Raw genomic sequence first — 21,993 nt, 5'->3', positions numbered from 1 at the left:
TTAGACGATTTTTGCAGGGAAAAAATGAAATTGAGTGGGAGATGTATAAAAGAAAGAGACAGGAGGTCAAGAGAAAGGTGCAAGAGGTGAAAAAGAGGGCAAATGAGAGTTGGGGTGAGAGAGTATCATTAAATTTTAGGGAGAATAAAAAGATGTTCTGGAAGGAGGTCTTCAAGAGGTAAATAAAGTGCGTAAGACTAGGGAGCAAATGGGAACTTCAGTGAAGGGCGCAAATGGGGAGGTGATAACAAGTAGTGGTGATGTGAGAAGGAGATGGAGTGAGTATTTTGAAGGTTTGTTGAATGTGTTTGATGATAGAGTGGCAGATATAGGGTGCTTTGGTCGAGGTGGTGTGCAAAGTGAGAGGGTTAGGGAAAATGATTTGGTAAACAGAGAAGAGGTAGTAAAAGTTTTGTGGAAGATGAAAGCCGGCAAGGCAGCAGGTTTGGATGGTATTGCAGTGGAGTTTATTAAAAAAGGGGGTGACTGTATTATTGACTGGTTGGTAAGGTTATTTAATGTATGTATGACTCATGATGAGGTGCCTGAGGATTGGCGGAATGCGTGCATAGTGCCATGGTACAAAGGCAAAGGGGATAAGAGTGAGTGCTCAGATTACAGAGGTATAAGTTTGTTGAGTATTCCTGGTAAATTATATGGGAGGGTATTGATTGAGAGGGTGAAGGCATGTACAGAGCATCAGATTGGGGAAGAGCAGTGTGGTTTCAGAAGTGGTAGAGGATGTGTGGATCAGGTGTTTGCTTTGAAGAATGTATGTGAGAAATACTTAGAAAAGCAAATGGATTTGTATGTAGCATTTATGGATCTGGAGAAGGCATATGATAGAGTTGATAGAGATGCTCTGTGGAAGGTATTAAGAATATATGGTGTGGGAGGAAAGTTGTTAGAAGCAGTGAAAAGTTTTTATCGAGGATGTAAGGCATGTGTACGTGTAGGAAGAGAGGAAAGTGATTGGTTCTCAGTGAATGTAGGTTTGCGGCAGGGATGTGTGATGTCTCCATGGTTGTTTAATTTGTTTATGGATGGGGTTGTTAGGGAGGTAAATGCAAGAGTTTTGGAAAGAGGGGCAAGTATGAAGTCTGTTGGGGATGAGAGAGCTTGGGAAGTGAGTCAGTTGTTGTTCGCTGATGATACAGCGCTGGTGGCTGATTCATGTGAGAAACTGCAGAAGCTGGCGACTGAGTTTGGTAAAGTGTGTGAAAGAAGAAAGTTAAGAGTAAATGTGAATAAGAGCAAGGTTATTAGGTACAGTAGGGTTGAGGGTCAAGTCAATTGGGAGGTAAGTTTGAATGGAGCAAAACTGGAGGATGTAAAGTGTTTTAGATATCTGGGAGTGGATCTGGCAGCGGATGGAACCATGAAAGCGGAAGTGGATCATAGGGTGGGGGAGGGGGCGAAAATCCTGGGAGCCTTGAAGAATGTGTGGAAGTCGAGAACATTATCTTGGAAAGCAAAAATGGGTATGTTTGAAAGAATAGTGGTTCCAACAATGTTGTATGGTTGCGAGGCGTGGGCTATGGATAGAGTTGTGCGCAGGAGGGTGGATGTGCTGGAAATGAGATGTTTGAGGACAATGTGTGGTGTGAGGTGGTTTGATCGAGTAAGTAACATAAGGGTAAGAGAGATGTGTGGAAATAAAAAGAGCGTGGTTGAGAGAGCAGAAGAGGGTGTTTTGAAATGGTTTGGGCACATGGAGAGAATGAGTGAGGAAAGATTGACCAAGAGGATATATGTGTCGGAGGTGGAGGGAACAAGAAGTGGGAGACCAAATTGGAGGTGGAAAGATGGAGTGAAAAAGATTTTGTGTGATTGGGGCCTGAACATGCAGGAGGGTGAAAGGAGGGCAAGCAATAGAGTGAATTGGATTGATGTGGTATACCGGGGTTGACGTGTTGTCAGTGGATTGAATCAGGGCATGTGAAGCGTCTGGGGTAAACCATAGAAAGCTGTGTAGGTATGTATATTTGCGTGTGTGGACATATGTATATACATGTGTATGGGGGTGGGTTGGGGCATTTCTTTCGTCTGCTTCCTTGCGCTACCTCGCAAACGCAACAAAGCAAAAAAAAAAAAAAAAGTATTAGTACATGATATTTACAAAAAAAATATGAGGGTGGGAAAGTAAATCTTGTCTTCACAACAAATTGATATTTTCAAAGTACACATATTTCAAAGAATAAGAGGTTCACTTCTCTGAGTTGTGCAAAAATCATTGTTGACCTTGTGTGCTATATTCCTATGCCTGGATGTACTAGAAATACCTTTCTGATTACCCTTAATCAGCTCTTTAAACAACTGTATACAGCTAGCATTTTCAGCTTCATTACTCAATTCATTGCAGTTATCGACAACTCCCATACTAAAATGGTACTTCTTCACGTCTTTCCTAACAAACTTCTTGCTTTGTGCTTTGTTTCTTGTTACAACTTCTGGTTACTCTGTCACTGCATATCATGAAGAAATGTTACTTGAAGGTTATAATCAGGTTACCTTCACGTCATCATCCTGAGCAAATTTGTATCCATCAACCTCTCACTGTAGCTCAATTGTCTTGATTCAGGAACTATCTTGGCAGCCCTTCTCTGGACTCTCTCAAATTACTCTTTGCACTTTAAGTGCAGTGACTAGACTTAAGAAACTAACTGTATTCCAATTTTTGTATAATGTTAGTTGGGAATATCTTAACAAACATAACTCTATCCATATACTTATGAGATTCTAATTTGTGACAGTTTGTCTCCTGATATAGGGGTCTGACAACAGTTCAAAAACCTGTCTTTTTCTCATAATAATTTCTGTAGCTTAGAGTTCAAAAACCTTATGTCTTTTTCACATTAATTTCTGTAGCTTATTTCCTGCAGTGTGATATCCATGAAAGGCCATTTTTTCTGTGTCCCATCCTCATTACTTTAATTCACACAAATTGGATTTTATCTGTTAATTATTATACAACTTTGAAGTTTATTTAGGTTTCCTTGTAAAATGATGCAATCATCATTCTTTACCTCTCTCAAGACTTTGGCATCATCCACAAAACACGTTTTGGTAAGAGTTCAGTTAATAAGGTTAGTGACTAACGTGCAATAAGAACATCAGTGGGCGAAAGACCAAACCCCACATGCTACTGGTGATCCTAGCCCATTTATAAATGCTCCTCTAACCTGAGTCCTTTGCTCCCTTGAACTATGGCAATTTTATATCCAAAGAAGTCTATCCCTAATTTCAGCCAGCAGATCAAACCTCTTAATCAACCTCAACAAACACACAGAATTCTGGTCCACCTCTTTTGTCTAAAACAAAGCTTGCTTTCATAAAAACATTTATGAGATTTATAATGCTTTTCCTGTGTCCATGTGTGAAATGCAGGTAAGGTCTGGAAGGTCCATCATGGTTTTCCAACACACACACACACACACGCACACACACACACACACACACACACACACACACACACACTTATAAGGGGACCTAAATCAACTCCAAAGTTGGTTTGATACAAGGATGATGAAATTCAACTCAAGCATATGTAAAGTATCGAGGATGTGACAAAGTTAAAAAAGGCTTCAATATGATTATTATCTGACAAGAAATAAGCTTCAGAATTCTGTCAGAAGGTCTTGCGATTTCAGCATCATCCCTAACCTGTCATGAAAGTCCATCATGGTTTTCCAACACACACACACACACACACACACACACACACACACACTTATAAGGGGACCTAAATCGACTCCAAAGTTGGTCTGATACAAGGATGATGAAATTCAACTCAAGCATATGTAAAGTATCGAGGATGTGACAAAGTTAAAAAAGGCTTCAATATGATTATTATCTGACAAGAAATAAGCTTCAGAATTCTGTCAGAAGGTCTTGGGATTTCAGCATCATCCCTAACCTGTCATGAGAGTCCTACAGTAGCAGAATAGTTAAGGATACAAACTATCATCAGGCAAATATCAGAATCAGTTTCAAGTACAGTATATCAATATGGAATATCAAAAAGCTGTTTATATCCTAAAAGAGGTTAAAACTAGAAAATCCTTATAAAATTAGAATATGCTTAAGTTTGGGCACTTTACCTAAAGAAGCCCAAACAGCTAAAAGACACTGTCCAGAGGAAGGCAATCTGAATTAAGAGAGCTGAGTTATGAGAAATGAAAATGGATTTAAACTAACATGATCACTATCTTTACGTTTTATAAACAGATCGATGATGTGGATGGAGAACAGTTCTTTGAGAAATGTACAGACAGAGCAACATGAGAACATACATGAAATAAAGCACAAAACTTGTTAAAATCAATGTAAAGAACTACTTTTATGGTATATGAGTGATGGATGAATGTATCAGAATGATTGAGAACATGGTCAATGAAGGGAATATACTTAAATTTCAGAAGTTGTATTATAGCGAAGACTGTTCAAGAGATGGGGCTCCACAGGAGTATAAACTCCATTCCCTTATGACACAAACAGGTAATTTACATGCATGCTAGTGTTTGTTAGCTAAAAGAGATTTTAGAGCTAGTCAGAAACAACACTGAAAGATCTAGCTAAAAAATGGGTGGCATCAAACTAACCAAGATTATCACAGCAGGAGGTCAATGGACATAAATCAATTATAATTTTGGTCTGGAAGAAGATGATACACCAATTAAGGAAGAAAGGCTAAAGAAATATTCATTTATTCGTTTATCATACTTTGTCGCTGTCTCCCGCCTTAGTGAGGTAGCAAAAGGAAACAGAAGAAAGAATGGCCCAACCCATCCACATACACATGTATATACATACACACTCACACATGCACATATACATACCTATACATTTCAACTGTATACATATACATACATACACAGACGTATACATATGTATACATTTACATAATTCATACTGTCTGCCTTTATTCATTCCCATCACCACCCCCCCACACATGAAAAGACAACCCCCTCCCCACCCTGCATGCGCGAGAGGTAGCGCTAGGAAAAGACAACAAAGCCACATTCGTTCACACTCAGTCTCTAGCTGTCATGTATAATGCACCGAAACCACAGCTCCCTTTCCACATCCAGGCCCCACATAACTTTCCATGGTTTACTCCAGACGCTTCATATGCCCTGGTTCCATCTACTGACAGCACGTCGACCCCACTATACCACATTGTACCATTTCACGCTATCCCTTTCACACCTTTCACCCTCCTGCATGTTCAGGCCCCAATCGCCTAAAATCTTTTTCACTCCATCTTTCCACATCCAATTTGGTCTCCAACTTCTCCTCGTTCCCTCCACCTCTGACACATATATCCTCTTTGTCAATCTTTCCTCACTCATTCTCTCTGTGACCAAACTATTTCAAAATAACCTCTGCTCTCTCAACCACACTCTTTTTATTACCACACATTTCTCTTACCCTTTCATTACTTACTCGATCAAACCACCTCACATCACATATTGTCTTCAAACATCTCAGTTCCAACACATCCTCCCTCCTCCGCACAACTCCATCTATAGCCCATGCCTCGCAATCATATAACATTGTTGGAACCACTATTCCTTCAAACATACCCATTTTTGCTTTCCGAGATAATATTCTCGCCATCCAAACATTTTTCAATGCTCCCAGAACTTTTGCCCCCTCCCCCACCCTGTGACTAACTTCCACTTCCGTGATTCCATCCGCTGCCAAATCCACTCCCAGATATCTAAAACACTTCACTTCCTCCAGTTTTTCTCCATTCAAACTTACCTCCTAATTAACTTGTCCCTCAACCCTACTGTACTTAATAATCTTGCTCTTATTCACATTTACTCTCAGCTTTCTTCTTTCACATACCTTACCAAACTCAGTCACCAGCTTCTGCAGTTTCTCACCCGAATCAGCCACCAGCGCTGCATCATCAGTGAACAACAACGGACTCACTACCCAGGCTCTCTCATCCACAACAGACTGCATACTTGCCCCTCTCTCCAAAACTCTTGCATTCACCTCCCTAACAACCTCATCCATAAACAAAGTAAACAACAATGGAGACATCACACATCCCTGCTGCAAACTACACATTCAATGAGAACCAATCACTTTCCTCTCTTCCTACTCATACACATGCCTTACATCTTTGTTAATAGAGGATGGGTTTACCTAATCATTAGCAACTGAAATAAGATAGTGGGCACAGAACCCTAAGGGGGTAGAAATGGTGCATGTATAAGGGAGAGTTCAGAGATAAAAAAAAGGTCAACTGTGTTAAAAGAGTGGCTATGGTAATCAGAAACTTAAGTAGGAACTGTGTTAAAAGAGTGGCTATGGTAATCAGAAACTTAAGTAGGGTGTTTAATCAATTGTTCTACATCATTAAGGATGGAAAAAGAAAGTCTCAGCTCCACCAGGATCATTTCAGTTAGAGCGTAACCAATCATTTTGGCATACAATGAAATCCCTGCAGAGAGGATCTCAGATTGTGAATGTGAAGAAAGCAAAGCTTCATGGCAAGACGTCAAATAGTGAAAGAGTTATACATATTTGGAATTTTTTTTTGGGTGGGTGATATGAGAGGAATAAATGAAATACAAAAGCAAGGAAAAAAGAAGATAGAGAGATTTTGAGCCAAATGGCATCCATGAGGTACGTAATAGGCATTTTTGTCCAACAGTAGGCACAAACTCCACCCTTAGTGCAGAAATATTGACAGAGATTACACCTGGAGATCTGACAGTGCAAAGATTATGGAAGGAGGCAATCAGATGATCCTTAACAGAGGGAAGGTTAGAATTGAGACTGCAAATGATGCAGAAATGTACAGAAAAGAGCAAGGTCTTGGAGCTGTAGCCATTGAAGTGGGGTGGACCCCAGTTGCATGATGGCAGTCAAGTGGGTCCTGGGATCCACCCAACGCTTCTCAACCAGTGGCATCACTCTGAATTAGCACCAAATAATCATATAGTAGTAGTACTGCCATAAATATTCATGGTTTCAAAGGTAACGAAAAAATAGGAAAAGAAATAAAGATGCGTGAGTTCTGTGTTGTCAAGCAATGTGTATGATACATAGTGAGTGTGGGATTGGGGCTGGATGCCAGCAACCTACATATGGTTGAAGCAACAAACAGGTCTGTCAAATAATCCAAACTGCATTCATAGTGGAGTTCTAGATAAGGTAGAACATTTCCTAATGAACTATCATAAACACTGAAGACATATGAAATGAGAAGCTCCCTCAGAAGATTAAGCATAAATAACAGTGATACATCTATATCTGTTGGAGTAGGTAACTATAATCATGGCAAGAAATTCAAAGTTGCAAAAGTGGTAATGTCTTTACTGAGAACACACAAAAAACCAAGAACTATAATACTAAGTATTTATAATATTTTTTCAGCACTTTAAATGGTTTTTAACATATAGCTGACATCAATGCAACACTTCCTCTGATTCTACAGAAAGTTTAACAAAAATGTGTTAAGGTGGGACCTATGAGATATAAAGTTCAGTATCTTGCACCAAACAGAAACAAAATGAGATATCCTGAAAGTGCTTGCAACTCTTGGATAAAAAAAGTTAAAAGTTTGCTATTGCAAGCCTGTTTTTCTTCAGTCCTGCTGAAAGTAACAGCCCAGGTAGCGTTATCTAAAAGACTTTAAAGTTTAATGGATTAAATTAACCAAGTTCATGCAACAGGGACTGAGAGCTGGGGAAATAAAAACTTTGCTTCCCTTACCCTCATGAGATTTAAAACACGCGTGGTCTCATTTCTTGCTGCATGTTTGAGAAGTAACTTGCGAAGAGTTCCTCGCATATTCAGCCCCTTTGCCTGTAGTTCGACAATGTGACCATCTAGTTCCTCTACAGTCATGCTCTTCTACAGGAAGAAAAGTTTTGATCTAATAATGTATAAGACATGATAGGCCATATTAATATAAACTGCAATATGCAATAGTGGACAAAAAGAAAAAAATGAAATGCTCAAATTGCATATCTACATCACACACACTTTATACTAGTATAATGATATAAAATATTTCTTTTTGAACTTACAGGATGAGGCAAAATGTTGTACTCCTGTTCTTTAGGAGGATGACCTAATTTAGGATCAAGAATGATACTGATGTTATTCCTGATGGCCTCTTGAATGGACCTGTTGGATCGGGTCATGAGAAGGTCAGCAGAACTTTCTGATATTCCAATCTTATTCTTCCATAGTTCCTGAATAATAAGGAGTCATGTATAACTAGTTTTATTGATCTACACTATCAATGCTATTGTATGCTTCTTATCTCAAGATACTTTTGAATAAGGAGTCACAAATAACTTTTGTTATCAAACAAAATGTTTAATATTAGTACATTCTTATTATATGGGAGCGTACTGATTGAGAGGGTGAAGGCATGTACAGAGCATCAGATTGGGGAAGAGCAGTGTGGTTTCAGAAGTGGTAAAGGATGTGTGGATCAGGTGTTTGCTTTGAAAAATGTATGTGAGAAATACTTAGAAAAGCAAATGGATTTGTATGTAGCATTTATGGATCTGGAGAAGGCATATGATAGAGTTGATAGAGATGCTCTGTGGAAGGTATTAAGAATATATGATGTGGCAAGTTGTTAGAAGCAGTGAAAAGTTTTTATCGAGGATGTAAGGCATGTGTACGTGTAGGAAGAGAGGAAAGTGATTGGTTCTCAGTGAATGTAGGTTTGCGGCAGGGGTGTGTGATGTCTCCATGGTTGTTTAATTTGTTTATGGATGGGGTTGTTAGGGAGGTGAATGCAAGAGTTTTGGAAAGAGGGGCAAGTATGAAGTCTGTTGGGGATGAGAGAGCTTGGGAAGTGAGTCAGTTGTTGTTCGCTGATGATACAGCACTGGTGGCTGATTCATGTGAGAAACTGCAGAAGCTGGTGACTGAGTTTGGTAAAGTGTGTGAAAGAAGAAAGTTAAGAGTAAATGTGAATAAGAGCAAGGTTATTAGGTACAGTAGGGTTGAGGGTCAAGTCAATTGGGAGGTGAGTTTGAATGGAGAAAAACTGGAGGAAGTGAAGTGTTTTAGATATCTGGGAGTGGATCTGGCAGCGGATGGAACCATGGAAGCGGAAGTGGATCATAGGGTGGGGGAGGGGGCGAAAATTCTGGGAGCCTTGAAGAATGTGTAGAAGTTGAGAACATTATCTTGGAAAGCAAAAATGGGTATGTTTGAAGGAATAGTGGTTCCAACAATGTTGTATGGTTGCGAGGCGTGGGCTATGGATAGAGTGGTGCGCAGGAGGATGGATGTGCTGGAAATGAGATGTTTGAGGACAATGTGTGGTGTGAGGTGGTTTGATCGAGTAAGTAACGTAAGGGTAAGAGAGATGTGTGGAAATAAAAAGAGCGTGGTTGAGAAAGCAGAAGAGGGTGTTTTGAAATGGTTTGGGCACATGGAGAGAATGAGTGAGGAAAGATTTACCAAGAGGATATATGTGCCGGCGGTGGAGGGAAAGAGGAGAAGAGGGAGACCAAATTGGAGGTGGAAAGATGGAGTGAAAAAGATTTTGTGTGATCGGGGCCTGAACATGCAGGAGGGTGAAAGGAGGGCAAGGAATAGAGTGAATTGGAGCGATGTGGTATACCGGGGTTGACGTGCTGTCAGTGGATTGAATCAAGGCATGTGAAGCGTCTGGGGTAAACCATGGAAAGCTGTGTAGGTATGTATATTTGCGTGTGTGGACGTATGTATATACATGTGTATGGGGGTGGGTTGGGCCATTTCTTTCGTCTGTTTCCTTGCGCTACCTCGCAAAAGCGGGAGACAGCAACAAAGCAAAAAAAAGAAAAAAAAAATTCTTATGTGACAATTTGAATGTGTCTATTAATTCTACCAAAATATACATTCAGTCACATATTGGATTTTGATGTGTTCAACAATCTACAAAAAGGTGTGTGCAGATTAATATAGATGAATGGAATATGAAAAGACTTGATAATGAATGTATCAGGATGTAAATAGTAAATATTTCTAGAATGTGAATGGCAGTGTGCATGGTATCAAGTCTATGAGAAGGTTTAGTGGAATATGTCAGACCACAGCAGAGTAATATGCAGGGTAACATCTTACTCTATATATGCTGTATATCATCTCTAAATAAAATGCTCCAGTCCAAGACAAAAGTCTTTATGAAGACCAAGAGAAGAGTAAAAATAGTCTTAAGAATTTCTAAGGAGATGAAAAACTTGCTCCTCAAAAAAGGGCAGATTATAACTGTTCATAGATGCATGAGAAGGTAAAGAGTTCTTAACTACTGCAGTGTAAGATAATAAACAGACACTAAAACAGCCCAAATCATAGTGATCATGTGCACAGATTGACCTAGCTAAATGTTAAGGCTAACACAAAGCCAGCTTTTGGTAACAAAAACTGAATTACTGCAGTACCTAGAGAAGAGGAAAAGAAAACCAACTTTGTGGTGCAGTGAAAGTGGTTGATGTTCTGAGGTCAGACTGAGCGAGCTGTTACAGCACACTGCTTTAGATTCAATTCTTCTGATGAAGTACATACAGCTTGAGTAGCTCCAGATATGACAGTGGCACTTTGTACTCATACAAAGACAATCAATTCTTTATATGATTGAAGTGACTGCTAAGAAGAAAAGAACTTTTACAGGCAGGTTCAGCTAGCTGCATAATGAGTTTCTAGGAGTGATCAGAAGTTACAGTGATGCACGTAAATCTGTCATGATGAATGGTAGAATCACACTGCCATCAAGATAGATGAAAAAGTGTTAAGTAGTTTCAGAAAGATATGAAGAATGAGATATTTGAGGACAATATGTGGTGTGAGGTGGTTTGATCGCATAAGTAATGAAAGGGTAAGAGAGATTTTTTTTTTTTTTTTTTTTTTTTTATACTTTGTCGCTGTCTCCCGCGTTTGCGAGGTAGCGCAAGGAAACAGACGAAAGAAATGGCCCAACCCCCCCCATACACATGTACATACACACGTCCACACACGCAATATACATACCTACACAGCTTTCCATGGTTTACCCCAGACGCTTCACATGCCTTGATTCAATCCACTGACAGCACGTCAACCCCTGTATACCACATCGCTCCAATTCACTCTATTCCTTGCCCTCCTTTCACCCTCCTGCATGTTCAGGCCCCGATCACACAAAATCCTTTTCACTCCATCTTTCCACCTCCAATTTGGTCTCCCTCTTCTCCTCGTTCCCTCCACCTCCGACACATATATCCTCTTGGTCAATCTTTCCTCACTCATTCTCTCCATGTGCCCAAACCACTTCAAAACACCCTCTTCTGCTCTCTCAACCACGCTCTTTTTATTTCCACACATCCCTCTTACCCTTACGTTACTTACTCGATCAAACCACCTCACACCACACATTGTCCTCAAACATCTCATTTCCAGCACATCCATCCTCCTGCGCACAACTCTATCCATAGCCCACGCCTCGCAACCATACAACATTGTTGGAACCACTATTCCTTCAAACATACCCATTTTTGCTTTCCGGGATAATGTTCTCGACTTCCACACATTTTTCAAGGCTCCCAAAATTTTCGCCCCCTCCCCCACCCTATGATCCACTTCCGCTTCCATGGTTCCATCCGCTGACAGATCCACTCCCAGATATCTAAAACACTTCACTTCCTCCAGCCTCTCACCATTCAAACTCACCTCCCAATTGACTTGACCCTCAACCCTACTGTACCTAATAACCTTGCTCTTATTGACATTCACTCTTAACTTTCTTCTTCCACACACTTTACCAAACTCCGTCACCAGCTTCTGCAGTTTCTCACATGAATCCGCCACCAGCGCTGTATCATCAGCGAACAACAACTGACTCACTTCCCAAGCTCTCTCATCCCCAACAGACTTCATACTTGCCCCTCTTTCCAAAACTCTTGCATTTACCTCCCTAACAACCCCATCCATAAACAAATTAAACAACCATGGAGACATCACACACCCCTGCCGCAAACCTACATTCACTGAGAACCAATCACTTTCCTCTCTTCCTACACGTACACATGCCTTACATCCTCGATAAAAACTTTTCACTGCTTCTAACAACTTGCCTCCCACACCATATATTCTTAATACCTTCCACAGAGCATCTCTATCAACTCTATCATATGCCTTCTCCAGATCCATAAATGCTACATACAAATCCATTTGCTTTTCTAAGTATTTCTCACATACATTCTTCAAAGCAAACACCTGATCCACACATCCTCTACCACTTCTGAAACCACATTGCTCTTCCCCAATCTGATGCTCTGTACATGCCTTCACCCTCTCAATCAATACCCTCCCATATAATTTACCAGGAATACTCAACAAACTTATACCTCTGTAATTTGAGCACTCACTCTTATCCCCTTTGCCTTTGTACAATGGCACTATGCAAGCATTCCGCCAATCCTCAGAGAGATGTGTGGTAATAAAAAGTGTGTGGTTGAGAGAGCAAAAGAGGGTGTTTTGAAATAGTTTGGTCACATGGAGAGAATAAGTGAGGAAAGATTGACAAAGAGGATATATGTGTCAGAGGTGGAGGGAACGAGAAGTGGGAGACTAAACTGGAGGTGGAAAGATGGAGTGAAAAAGATTTTGAGTGATAAGGACCTGAACATGCAGGAGGGAGAAAGGCATGCAAGGAATAGAGTGAATTGGAATGATGTGGTATACCAGGGTCAACGTGCTGTCAATGGATTAAACCAGGGCATGTGAGTTGTCTGGGGTAAACCATGGAAAGTTTTGTGGGGCCTGGATGTGGAAAGGGAGCTGTGGTTTTGGTGCATTATACATGACAGCTAAAGACCGAGTGTGAACGAATGTGGCATTTGTTGTCTTTCCCTAGCACTACCTCGTGCACATGCGGGGGGAGGGGGTTGTCATTTCATGTGTGGTGGGGTGGCTACGGGAATGAATAAGGGCAGACAGTATGAATTATGTACATGTGTATATATGTATATGTCTGTGTGTATATATATGTATACGTTGATATGTATAGGTATGTATATGTGCGTGTGTGGACGTGTATATATATACATGTGTATGTGGGTGGGTTGGGCCATTCTTTCGTCTGTTTCCTTGCACTACCTCACTAACGTGGGAGACAGCAACAAAGTATAATATATAAGAAATAAATGAATGAAGAAAGACACTGATTTTTATAAGTATTAAACTCAACTAGCTGGCTGCCTATGTATCTCTGACATAGTCAACTGCATTCCACTTGGAAAACCATTTCAACTCATAACAACCCTTTGCCTATTGGAGACCGGCCATTGTCATTCCTGCTTCTTTCCCTAAAATGTCACTTTTAGAGTGACTGACGGATTCTGTAGAATTTGTAATGCAACAGAAGCTACCATATATTCAGTTTTTCTAACACGAAAAAATATCTAAAAACTTAACAAATTTACCTAAAATTATATACAATTAGCTTACAGTACCAAATTCATCCATCTGTATACTTTACCATTATTAACTAAATTTGCTCCAATACTTTTGATTCTTCCACTGTTATCATATTATTCATATCTAATTCTGAAACTCTTACATAATTGGCATTCCAGTGGGACAAGTTCTATGGTAATACATGTAAGTCAACTGCAAGTGTAACTTACTAAGGCAGGTCTCTCCTTCGCTAAGTGATCATGGTTCACCACGGTATGACAAATTCTCAGTCAACAAAGAATTGTCTCAAAATAACACTTCCTGTTGAAAAAAGAAATGCCATTTTTCAAAATCTTTCTTTATATTTTTGTTATTGTCCTGGGCTTCCAAGCTCCAGCTAGCTTGTCATTTACATCCAAAATAATGATCTACTCTGTCCATAAACTAAGATGTATAACTAGTATACAGATTGATAAGTATTGCTACTTCTTTTCATAGTATAGATCCTTCTTTGTGTATTAGTGTCTGCAATATTTGCAATTTTGCTTTAACTCTGACCATCTCAACAATAACATCACTGGTTTCACTATTGTTGTCTTTGTCCTCTTGAGGAATATGACTGAGATTCCATCTGGTCATGAAGCTGAATTTTCTGTATGCTGATTATGTATCATCTTCTGGAACCTGAATACCAATAAATGCATTTCTATCAAGTTGGTTAGCCAATTCACCATTTAACTTCTTGCATTACATGCTGAATACCAATTTCTATTGATTAATTAACATCTTGAATATATTAAGGTTATTTTTGTACTTTTCTCCCTCAAACTGTTTTATCTCTGATTTTTTGTTTTTGCCTTGTTCATATATGTGAACAGTAACTGGTTTTTTCCTTTGTTCTGTATAGGTCTCTAATTATTCTCTTTCTGTTTGCTTCTATAGGAATTCATCATTTCTACATCTGTATTCTTTACTCTTTCATCAAGCTGTTATATTATTCTTACCTTTTTAATTGCTACCATTTTTGTTTTTAAGTTTTTTCCTACTCATCCACTGTTTTCTGTCACTTAGTATCTTCCAAACTAAATTATTTTACTTTTTCTTTGGTATCAGCTTATCATTTCTGAACTCAATGATTTTTTGTTCTTGTTTCTTGAGGTATTTTTGTGGATGTAACTAGGATATTGCCCTGAAGATCTCACTCCAATTAGTGTTTAAAATTCTTTAAATCATCTTTATCCAGTTTAATTTGTCATGCTGAAAATTCACGTCTCTCAACCTCCTGTTGTCCTCTGTTGTTATATCGCATTCACATTTATTAATTTCAACATAATACTCTATACTGATTTCTATGCTACTGTGATCTGATAGACTATCATTCTTCACTTCTATTATATTTAAGAGCAGTGCCATATCATTCGTAAAAAGATTTATCATACTGCTCTCTCTTGCCAGTCTGTCGTTTACTTGCACAAGACTGAATGATTAACAAAGATTAATTAGTTTTTGAAATTAATCTCCTTCTGCCCATCCATTTTTCTTTAATTTGAAGCTGTAACTACATCAAACACCTACTCTACAATAAATCATAAGATGAAGTCCTAAGTATGTATAATTATCAGATCTGGACACTCTAATCCCTTCAATATTTCTTTAACTTCCACTAAAATTTCTTTACAGTCATTTAGCTTTGTTTTTGGTGGTCTGGATGATAGTACGTTTATCGTGCTTATTGCTAGGATACTTACTGCAATTCATTCTCACTTACTATGATTCAACTTTGCCATCTGATTCCTTCTAGCTTATGGAAATATACTGCTACACCTCCCTGTTTGAATTTGGTTCTTTCTGCCAGGAGCTAGGATACTCAGTGCAACTCATTCACACTTATTACAATTGATCTTTGCAATCTTCCTTCCCTCTAGCTTACGGACACATACTATTACACCTCTCTATTTGAATATGGTTCTACCTGCCATGAATGTTTCAAACTGTTCGAAGATTATTTCACCGATGATCTTTTCAGGGATTCTCAGGAAAGCACAGGTGCTGGTGTGCTATGGCATAATGAGGATGTCTAGCACCCACGGCAAAACAATTTGTTCACTCCCTATTACCTTCAAACTGGTAACCTTACAAGGCAACCCTATCTACCTCGATATTATAACTCACCATGCTATCGGGGTTACCTGGTTTCTGAACATAAATGCTTGTCAAACAGGTAAGGGCAGTGCAAAGCACAAAAAAACACTTGATCCCATGGAATGGAATTTTGTGTTTATGAGGTTATTTTTCATACAACTTTATTCAGATGGATTTCCATTAGTTTAACAAGTTATATTTTGGCCATATGATGCTTCTGTAAGATGCAAAAAATGGTATCAATTATACGCTCGAATTGTTAGGCATTCAGAGAATTCTGAACTTCTTTCCAACTAAGGAACACCAGTGTATATTAGTTAGTCTAGCACTGAAAATCAAGGGATTTCTTCAGGCATATTTTTGATACTGTAATATACAAATATTTGATATCAAGCATGATTTAAATATTTCAATAAGCCATGGGTTTAAAGAAATAACTACATTCTGGGTGAGCTCATTGTTAACTTGGTGCTCCGATACCTAGCCTTGACACAAATGATCCATCCTGTACCCACTCCACTACACCACTACTTGCGAGATGGTGGAGGAACTGACTGCCGACAGCTTTCAAAGTATGGTAATTGTAGATATGCTTATCAGATAACAGAACATCTGGAAGAACAAGTGAAAATAAGACACTGCCAGGGAACATGAAAAATACCAGAAAACCCTGGAGATAGATGAAGAATAAAAAACCATCAGGGAACTTGAAATCAAAATTAGGGTATGTGGAGGATGCTCACACAACAGGAAAACACAAATAAAACAATATGGAGGGCATCAAGCAAGAGATAAAAGCTGATCCAAGGGAAAGAGAGGCTTAGGAGCTGAAGACTAGAAATTTTGATGCAGATAAGGATTAAATCTAGGAGTAAAAAAACATAAAGCAAAGATAAATTAAGAGAAATAAAGGTGTAGGGATTCTGAAGACATGCAAAACAAAATGTATAATGTCCAGTACTGAAAATCAACAGATTTCTTCAGGCATATTTCTGATACTTATATCACTATTATAATACTTTGTTGCTGTCTCCCGCGTTAGCAAGGTAGCGCAAGGAAAATGATGAAAGAATGGCCCAACCCACCCACATACACATGTACATACATACACGTCCACACATGCACATACACATACCTATATATTTCAATGTACATTATTTTTTTATTATACTTTGTTGCAGTCTCCCACATTAGCAAGGTAGCGCAAGGAAACAGGAAAGAATGGCCCAATCCACCTGCATACATATGTATGTACATACACATCCACACACACACATATACAGACCTATACATCTCAACATATATTTTTATTCATTTTTTTTTATTTTACTTTGTTGCTGTCTCCCACGTTTGCGAGGTAGCGCAAGGAAACAGATGAAAGAAATGGCCCAACCCACCCCCATACATATGTATATACATACACGCCCACAAACGCAATTATACATACCTACACATCTCAATGTACACATATATATACACACACAGACACATACATATATACCCATGCACACAATTAACACTGTCTGCCTTTATTCATTCCCATCGCCACCTCGCCACACATGGATTACCATCCCCCTCCCCCCTCATGTGTGCAAGGTAGTGCTAGGAAAAGACAACAAAGGCCCCATTCGTTCACACTCAGTCTCTAGCTGTCATGCAATAATGCCCGAAACCACAGCTCCCTTTCCACATCCAGGCCCCACACAACTTTCCATGGTTTACCCCAGACGCTTCACATGCCCTGATTCAATCCACTGACAGCACGTCAACCCCGGTATACCACATCAATCCAATTCACTCTATTCCTTGCCCGCCTTTCACCCTCCTGCATGTTCAGGCCCCGATCACACAAAATCTTTTTCACTCCATCTTTCCACCTCCAATTTGGTCTCCCTCTTCTCCTTGCTCCCTCTACCTCCGACACATATATCCTCTTGGTCAATCTTTCCTCACTCATCCTCTCCATGTGCCCAAACCACTTCAAAACACCCTCTTCTGCTCTCTTAACCATGCTCTTTTTATTTCCACACATCTCTCTTACCCTTACGTTACTCACTCGATCAAACCACCTCACACCACACATTGTCCTCAAACATCTCATTTCCAGCACATCCATCCTCCTGCGCACAACTCTATCCATAGCCCACGCCTCGAAACCATACAACATTGTTGGAACCACTATTCCTTCAAACATACCCATTTTTGCTTTCCGAGATAATGTTCTCGACTTCCACACATTCTTCAAGGCCCCCAGAATTTTCGCCCCCTCCCCCACCCGATGATCCACTTCCGCTTCCATGGTTCCATCCGCTGCCAGATCCACTCCCAGATATCTAAAACACTTTACTTCCTCCAGTTTTTCTCCATTCAAACTCACCTCCCAATTGACTTGACCCTCAACCCTACTGTACCTAATAACCCTGCTCTTATTCACGTTTACTCTTAACTTTCTTCTTCCACACACTTTACCAAACTCAGTCACCAGCTTCTGCAGTTTCTCTCATGAATCAGCCACCAGCGCTGTATCATCAGCGAACAACAACTGACTCACTTCCCAAGCTCTCTCATCCCCAACAGACTTCATACTTGCCCCTCTTTCCAAAACTCTTGCATTTACCTCCCTAACAACCCCATCCATAAACAAATTAAACAACCATGGAGACATCACACACCCCTGCCGCAAACCTACATTCACTGAGAACCAATCACTTTCCTCTCTTCCTACACGTACACATGCCTTACATCCTCGATAAAAACTTTTCACTGCTTCTAACAACTTGCCTCCCACACCATATATTCTTAATACCTTCCACAGAGCATCTCTATCAACTCTATCATATGCCTTCTCCAGATCCATAAATGCTACATACAAATCCATTTGCTTTTCTAAGTATTTCTCACATACATTCTTCAAAGCAAACACCTGATCCACACATCCTCTACCACTTCTGAAACCACACTGCTCTTCCCCAATCTGATGCTCTGTACATGCCTTCACCCTCTCAATCAATACCCTCCCATATAATTTACCAGGAATACTCAACAAACTTATACCTCTGTAATTTGAGCACTCACTCTTATCCCCTTTGCCTTTGTACAATGGCACTATGCACGCATTCCGCCAATCCTCAGGCACCTCACCATGAGTCATACATACATTAAATAACCTTACCAACCAGTCAACAATACAGTCACCCCCTTTTTTAATAAATTCCACTGCAATACTATCCAAACCTGCTGCCTTGCCGGCTTTCATCTTCCGCAAAGCTTTCACTACCTCTTCTCTGTTTATTCTCCCTAAAATTTAATGATACTCTCTCACCCCAACTCTCATTTGCCTTCTTTTTCACCTCTTGCACCTTTCTCTTGACCTCCTGTCTCTTACTTTTATACATCTCCCGCTCATTTGCATTTTTTCCCTGCAAAAATCGTCCAAATGCCTCTCTCTTCTCTTTCACTAATAATCTTACTTCTTCATCCCACCACTCACTACTCTTTCTAATCAACCCACCTCCCACGCTTCTCATGCCACAAGCATCTTTTGCGCAATCCATCACTGATTCCCTAAATACATCCCATTCCTCCCCCACTCCCCTTACTTCCATTGTTCTCACCTTTTTCCATTCTGTACTCAGTCTCTCCTGGTACTTCCTCACACAAGTCTCCTTCCCAAGCTCACTTACTCTCACCACCCTCTTCACCCCAACATTCACTCTTCTTTTCTGAAAACCCATACAAATCTTCACCTTAGCCTCCACAAGATAATGATCAGACATCCCTCCAGTTGCACCTCTCAGCACATTAACATCCAAAAGTCTCTCTTTCGCGCGCCTGTCAATTAACATGTAATCCAATAACGCTCTCTGGCCATCTCTCCTACTTACATACATATACTTATGTATATCTCGCTTTTTAAACCAGGTATTCCCAATCACCAGTCCTTTTTCAGCACATAAATCTACAAGCTCTTCACCATTTCCATTTACAACACTGAACACCCCATGTATACCAATTATTCCCTCAACTGACACATTACTCACCTTTGCATTCAAATCACCCATCACTATAACCTGGTCTTGTGCATCAAAACCACTAACACACTCATTCAGCTGCTCCCAAAACACTTGCCTCTCATGATCTTTCTTCTCATGCCCAGGTGCATATGCACCAATAATCACCCATCTCTCTCCTTCAACTTTCAGTTTTACCCATATCAATCGAGAATTTACTTTCTTACATTCTATCACATACTCCCACAACTCCTGTTTCAGGAGTAGTGCTACTCCTTCCCTTGCTCTTGTCCTCTCACTAACCCCTGACTTTACTCCCAAGATATTCCCAAACCACACTTCCCCTTTACCCTTGAGCCTCGTTTCACTCAGAGCCAAAACATCCAGATTCCTTTCCTCAAACATACTACCTATCTCTCCTTTTTTCACATCTTGGTCACATCCACACACATTTAGACACCCCAATCTGAGTCTACGAGGAGGATGAACACTCCCCGCGTGACTCCTTCTGTTTCCGATTTTTAGAAAGTTGAAATACAAGGAGAGGAGGATTTCTGGGCCCCCGCTCCCGTCCCCTCTAGTTGCCTTCTACGACACGTGAGGAATACGTGGGAAGTATTCTTTCAACCCCATCCCCAGGGATAATATATATATATATACACATATATACATGTATATACACACATACACATACATATATATATATATATACATATGAAAAAGTGGGAGTGGGGGGAGGAATGGGATGTATTTAGGGAATCAGTGATGGATTGCGCAAAAGATGCTTGTGGCATGAGAAGCGTGGGAGGTGGGTTGATTAGAAAGGGTAGTGAGTGGTGGGATGAAGAAGTAAGATTATTAGTGAAAAACAGAGAGGCATTTGGACAATTTGTGCAGGGAAAAAATGCAATTGAGTGGGAGATGTATAAAAGAAAGAGACAGGAGGTCAAGAGAAAGGTACAAGAGGTGAAAAAGAGGGCAAATGAGAGTTGGGGTGAGAGAGTATCATTAAATTTTAGGGAGAATAAAAAGATGTTCTGGAAGGAGGTAAATAAAGTGCGTAAGACAAGGGAGCAAATGGGAACTTCAGTGAAGGGCGCTAATGGGGAGGTGATAACAAGTAGTGGTGATGTGAGAAGGAGATGGAGTGAGTATTTTGAAGGTTTGTTGAATGTGTTTGATGATAGAGTGGCAGATATAGGGTGTCTTGGTCGAGGTGGTGTGCAAAGTGAGAGGGTTAGGGAAAATGATTTGGTAAACAGAGAAGAGGTAGTAAAAGCTTTCCGGAAGATGAAAGCCAGCAAGGCAGCAAGTTTGGATGGTATTGCAGTGGAATCTATTAAAAAAGGGGGTGACTGTATTGTTGACTGGTTGGTAAGGTTATTTAATGTATGTATGACTCATGGTGAGGTGCCTGAGGATTGGCGGAATGCGTGCATAGTGCCATTGTACAAAGGCAAAGGGGATAAGAGTGAGTGCTCAAATTACAGAGGTATAAGTTTGTTGAGTATTCCTGGTAAATTATATGGGAGGGTATTGATTGAGAGGGTGAAGGCATGTACAGAGCATCAGATTGGGGAAGAGCAGTGTGGTTTCAGAAGTGGCAGAGGATGTGTGGATCAGGTGTTTGCTTTGAAGAATGTATGTGAGAAATACTTAGAAAGCAAATGGATTTGTATGTAGTATTTATGGATCTGGAGAAGGCATATGATAGAGTTGATAGAGATGCTCTGTGGAAGGTTTTAAGAATATATGGTGTGGGAGGCAAGTTGTTAGAAGCAGTGAAAAGTTTTTATCAAGGATGTAAGGCATGTATACATGTAGGAAGAGAGGAAAGTGATTGGTTCTCAGTGAATGTAGGTTTGCGGCAGGGGTGTGTGATGTCTCCATGGTTGTTTAACTTGTTTATGGATGGGGTTGTTAGGGAGGTGAATGCAAGAGTTTTGGAAAGAGGGGCAAGTATGAAGTCTGTTGGGGATGAGAGAGCTTGGGAAGTGAGTCAGTTGTTGTTCGCTGATGATACAGCGCTGGTGGCTGATTCATGTGAGAAACTGCAGAAGCTGGTGACTGAGTTTGGTAAAGAGTGTGAAAGAAGAAAGTTAAGAGTAAATGTGAATAAGAGCAAGGTTATTAGGTACAGTAGGGTTGAGGGTCAAGTCAATTGGGAGGTAAGTTTGAATGGAGAAAAACTGGAGGAAGTAAAGTGTTTTAGATATCTGGGAGTGGATCTGGCAGCGGATGGAACCATGGAAGCAGAAGTGAATCATAGGGTGGGGGAGGGGGCGAAAATCCTGGGAGCCTTGAAGAATGTGTGGAAGTCAAGAACATTATCTCAGAAAGCAAAAATGGCTATGTTTGAAGGAATAGTGGTTCCAACAATGTTGTATGGTTGCGAGGCGTGGGCTATGGATAGAGTTGTGCGCAGGAGGGTGGA

At 40.1% G+C, this 21,993-nt stretch overlaps 1 protein-coding gene across 2 annotated transcripts in view; it reads right to left on the bottom strand.

Annotated features, from left to right (window-relative positions):
• LOC139759410 (leucine-rich PPR motif-containing protein, mitochondrial-like) overlaps positions 1 to 21,993 on the bottom strand; it is a 407,417-nt gene that overhangs the window by 113,084 nt on the left and 272,340 nt on the right. For both annotated transcript variants that reach the window (XM_071681494.1, XM_071681495.1), the window contains exons 8-9: positions 8,052 to 8,219; positions 7,735 to 7,875 (exon numbers count right to left, since the gene is read on the bottom strand). In XM_071681494.1, coding sequence (XP_071537595.1) covers positions 7,735 to 7,875; positions 8,052 to 8,219 — 309 coding nt within the window. The remainder of the gene's footprint in view (positions 1 to 7,734; positions 7,876 to 8,051; positions 8,220 to 21,993) is intronic.

Source organism: Panulirus ornatus, chromosome 33 (assembly GCF_036320965.1).
Source record: "Panulirus ornatus isolate Po-2019 chromosome 33, ASM3632096v1, whole genome shotgun sequence".
NCBI classification, from domain to species: Eukaryota; Metazoa; Arthropoda; class Malacostraca; order Decapoda; family Palinuridae; genus Panulirus; species Panulirus ornatus.
Note: the sequence above shows the minus strand (reverse complement) of the source record. Positions and strands in the feature narration are given on the sequence as shown.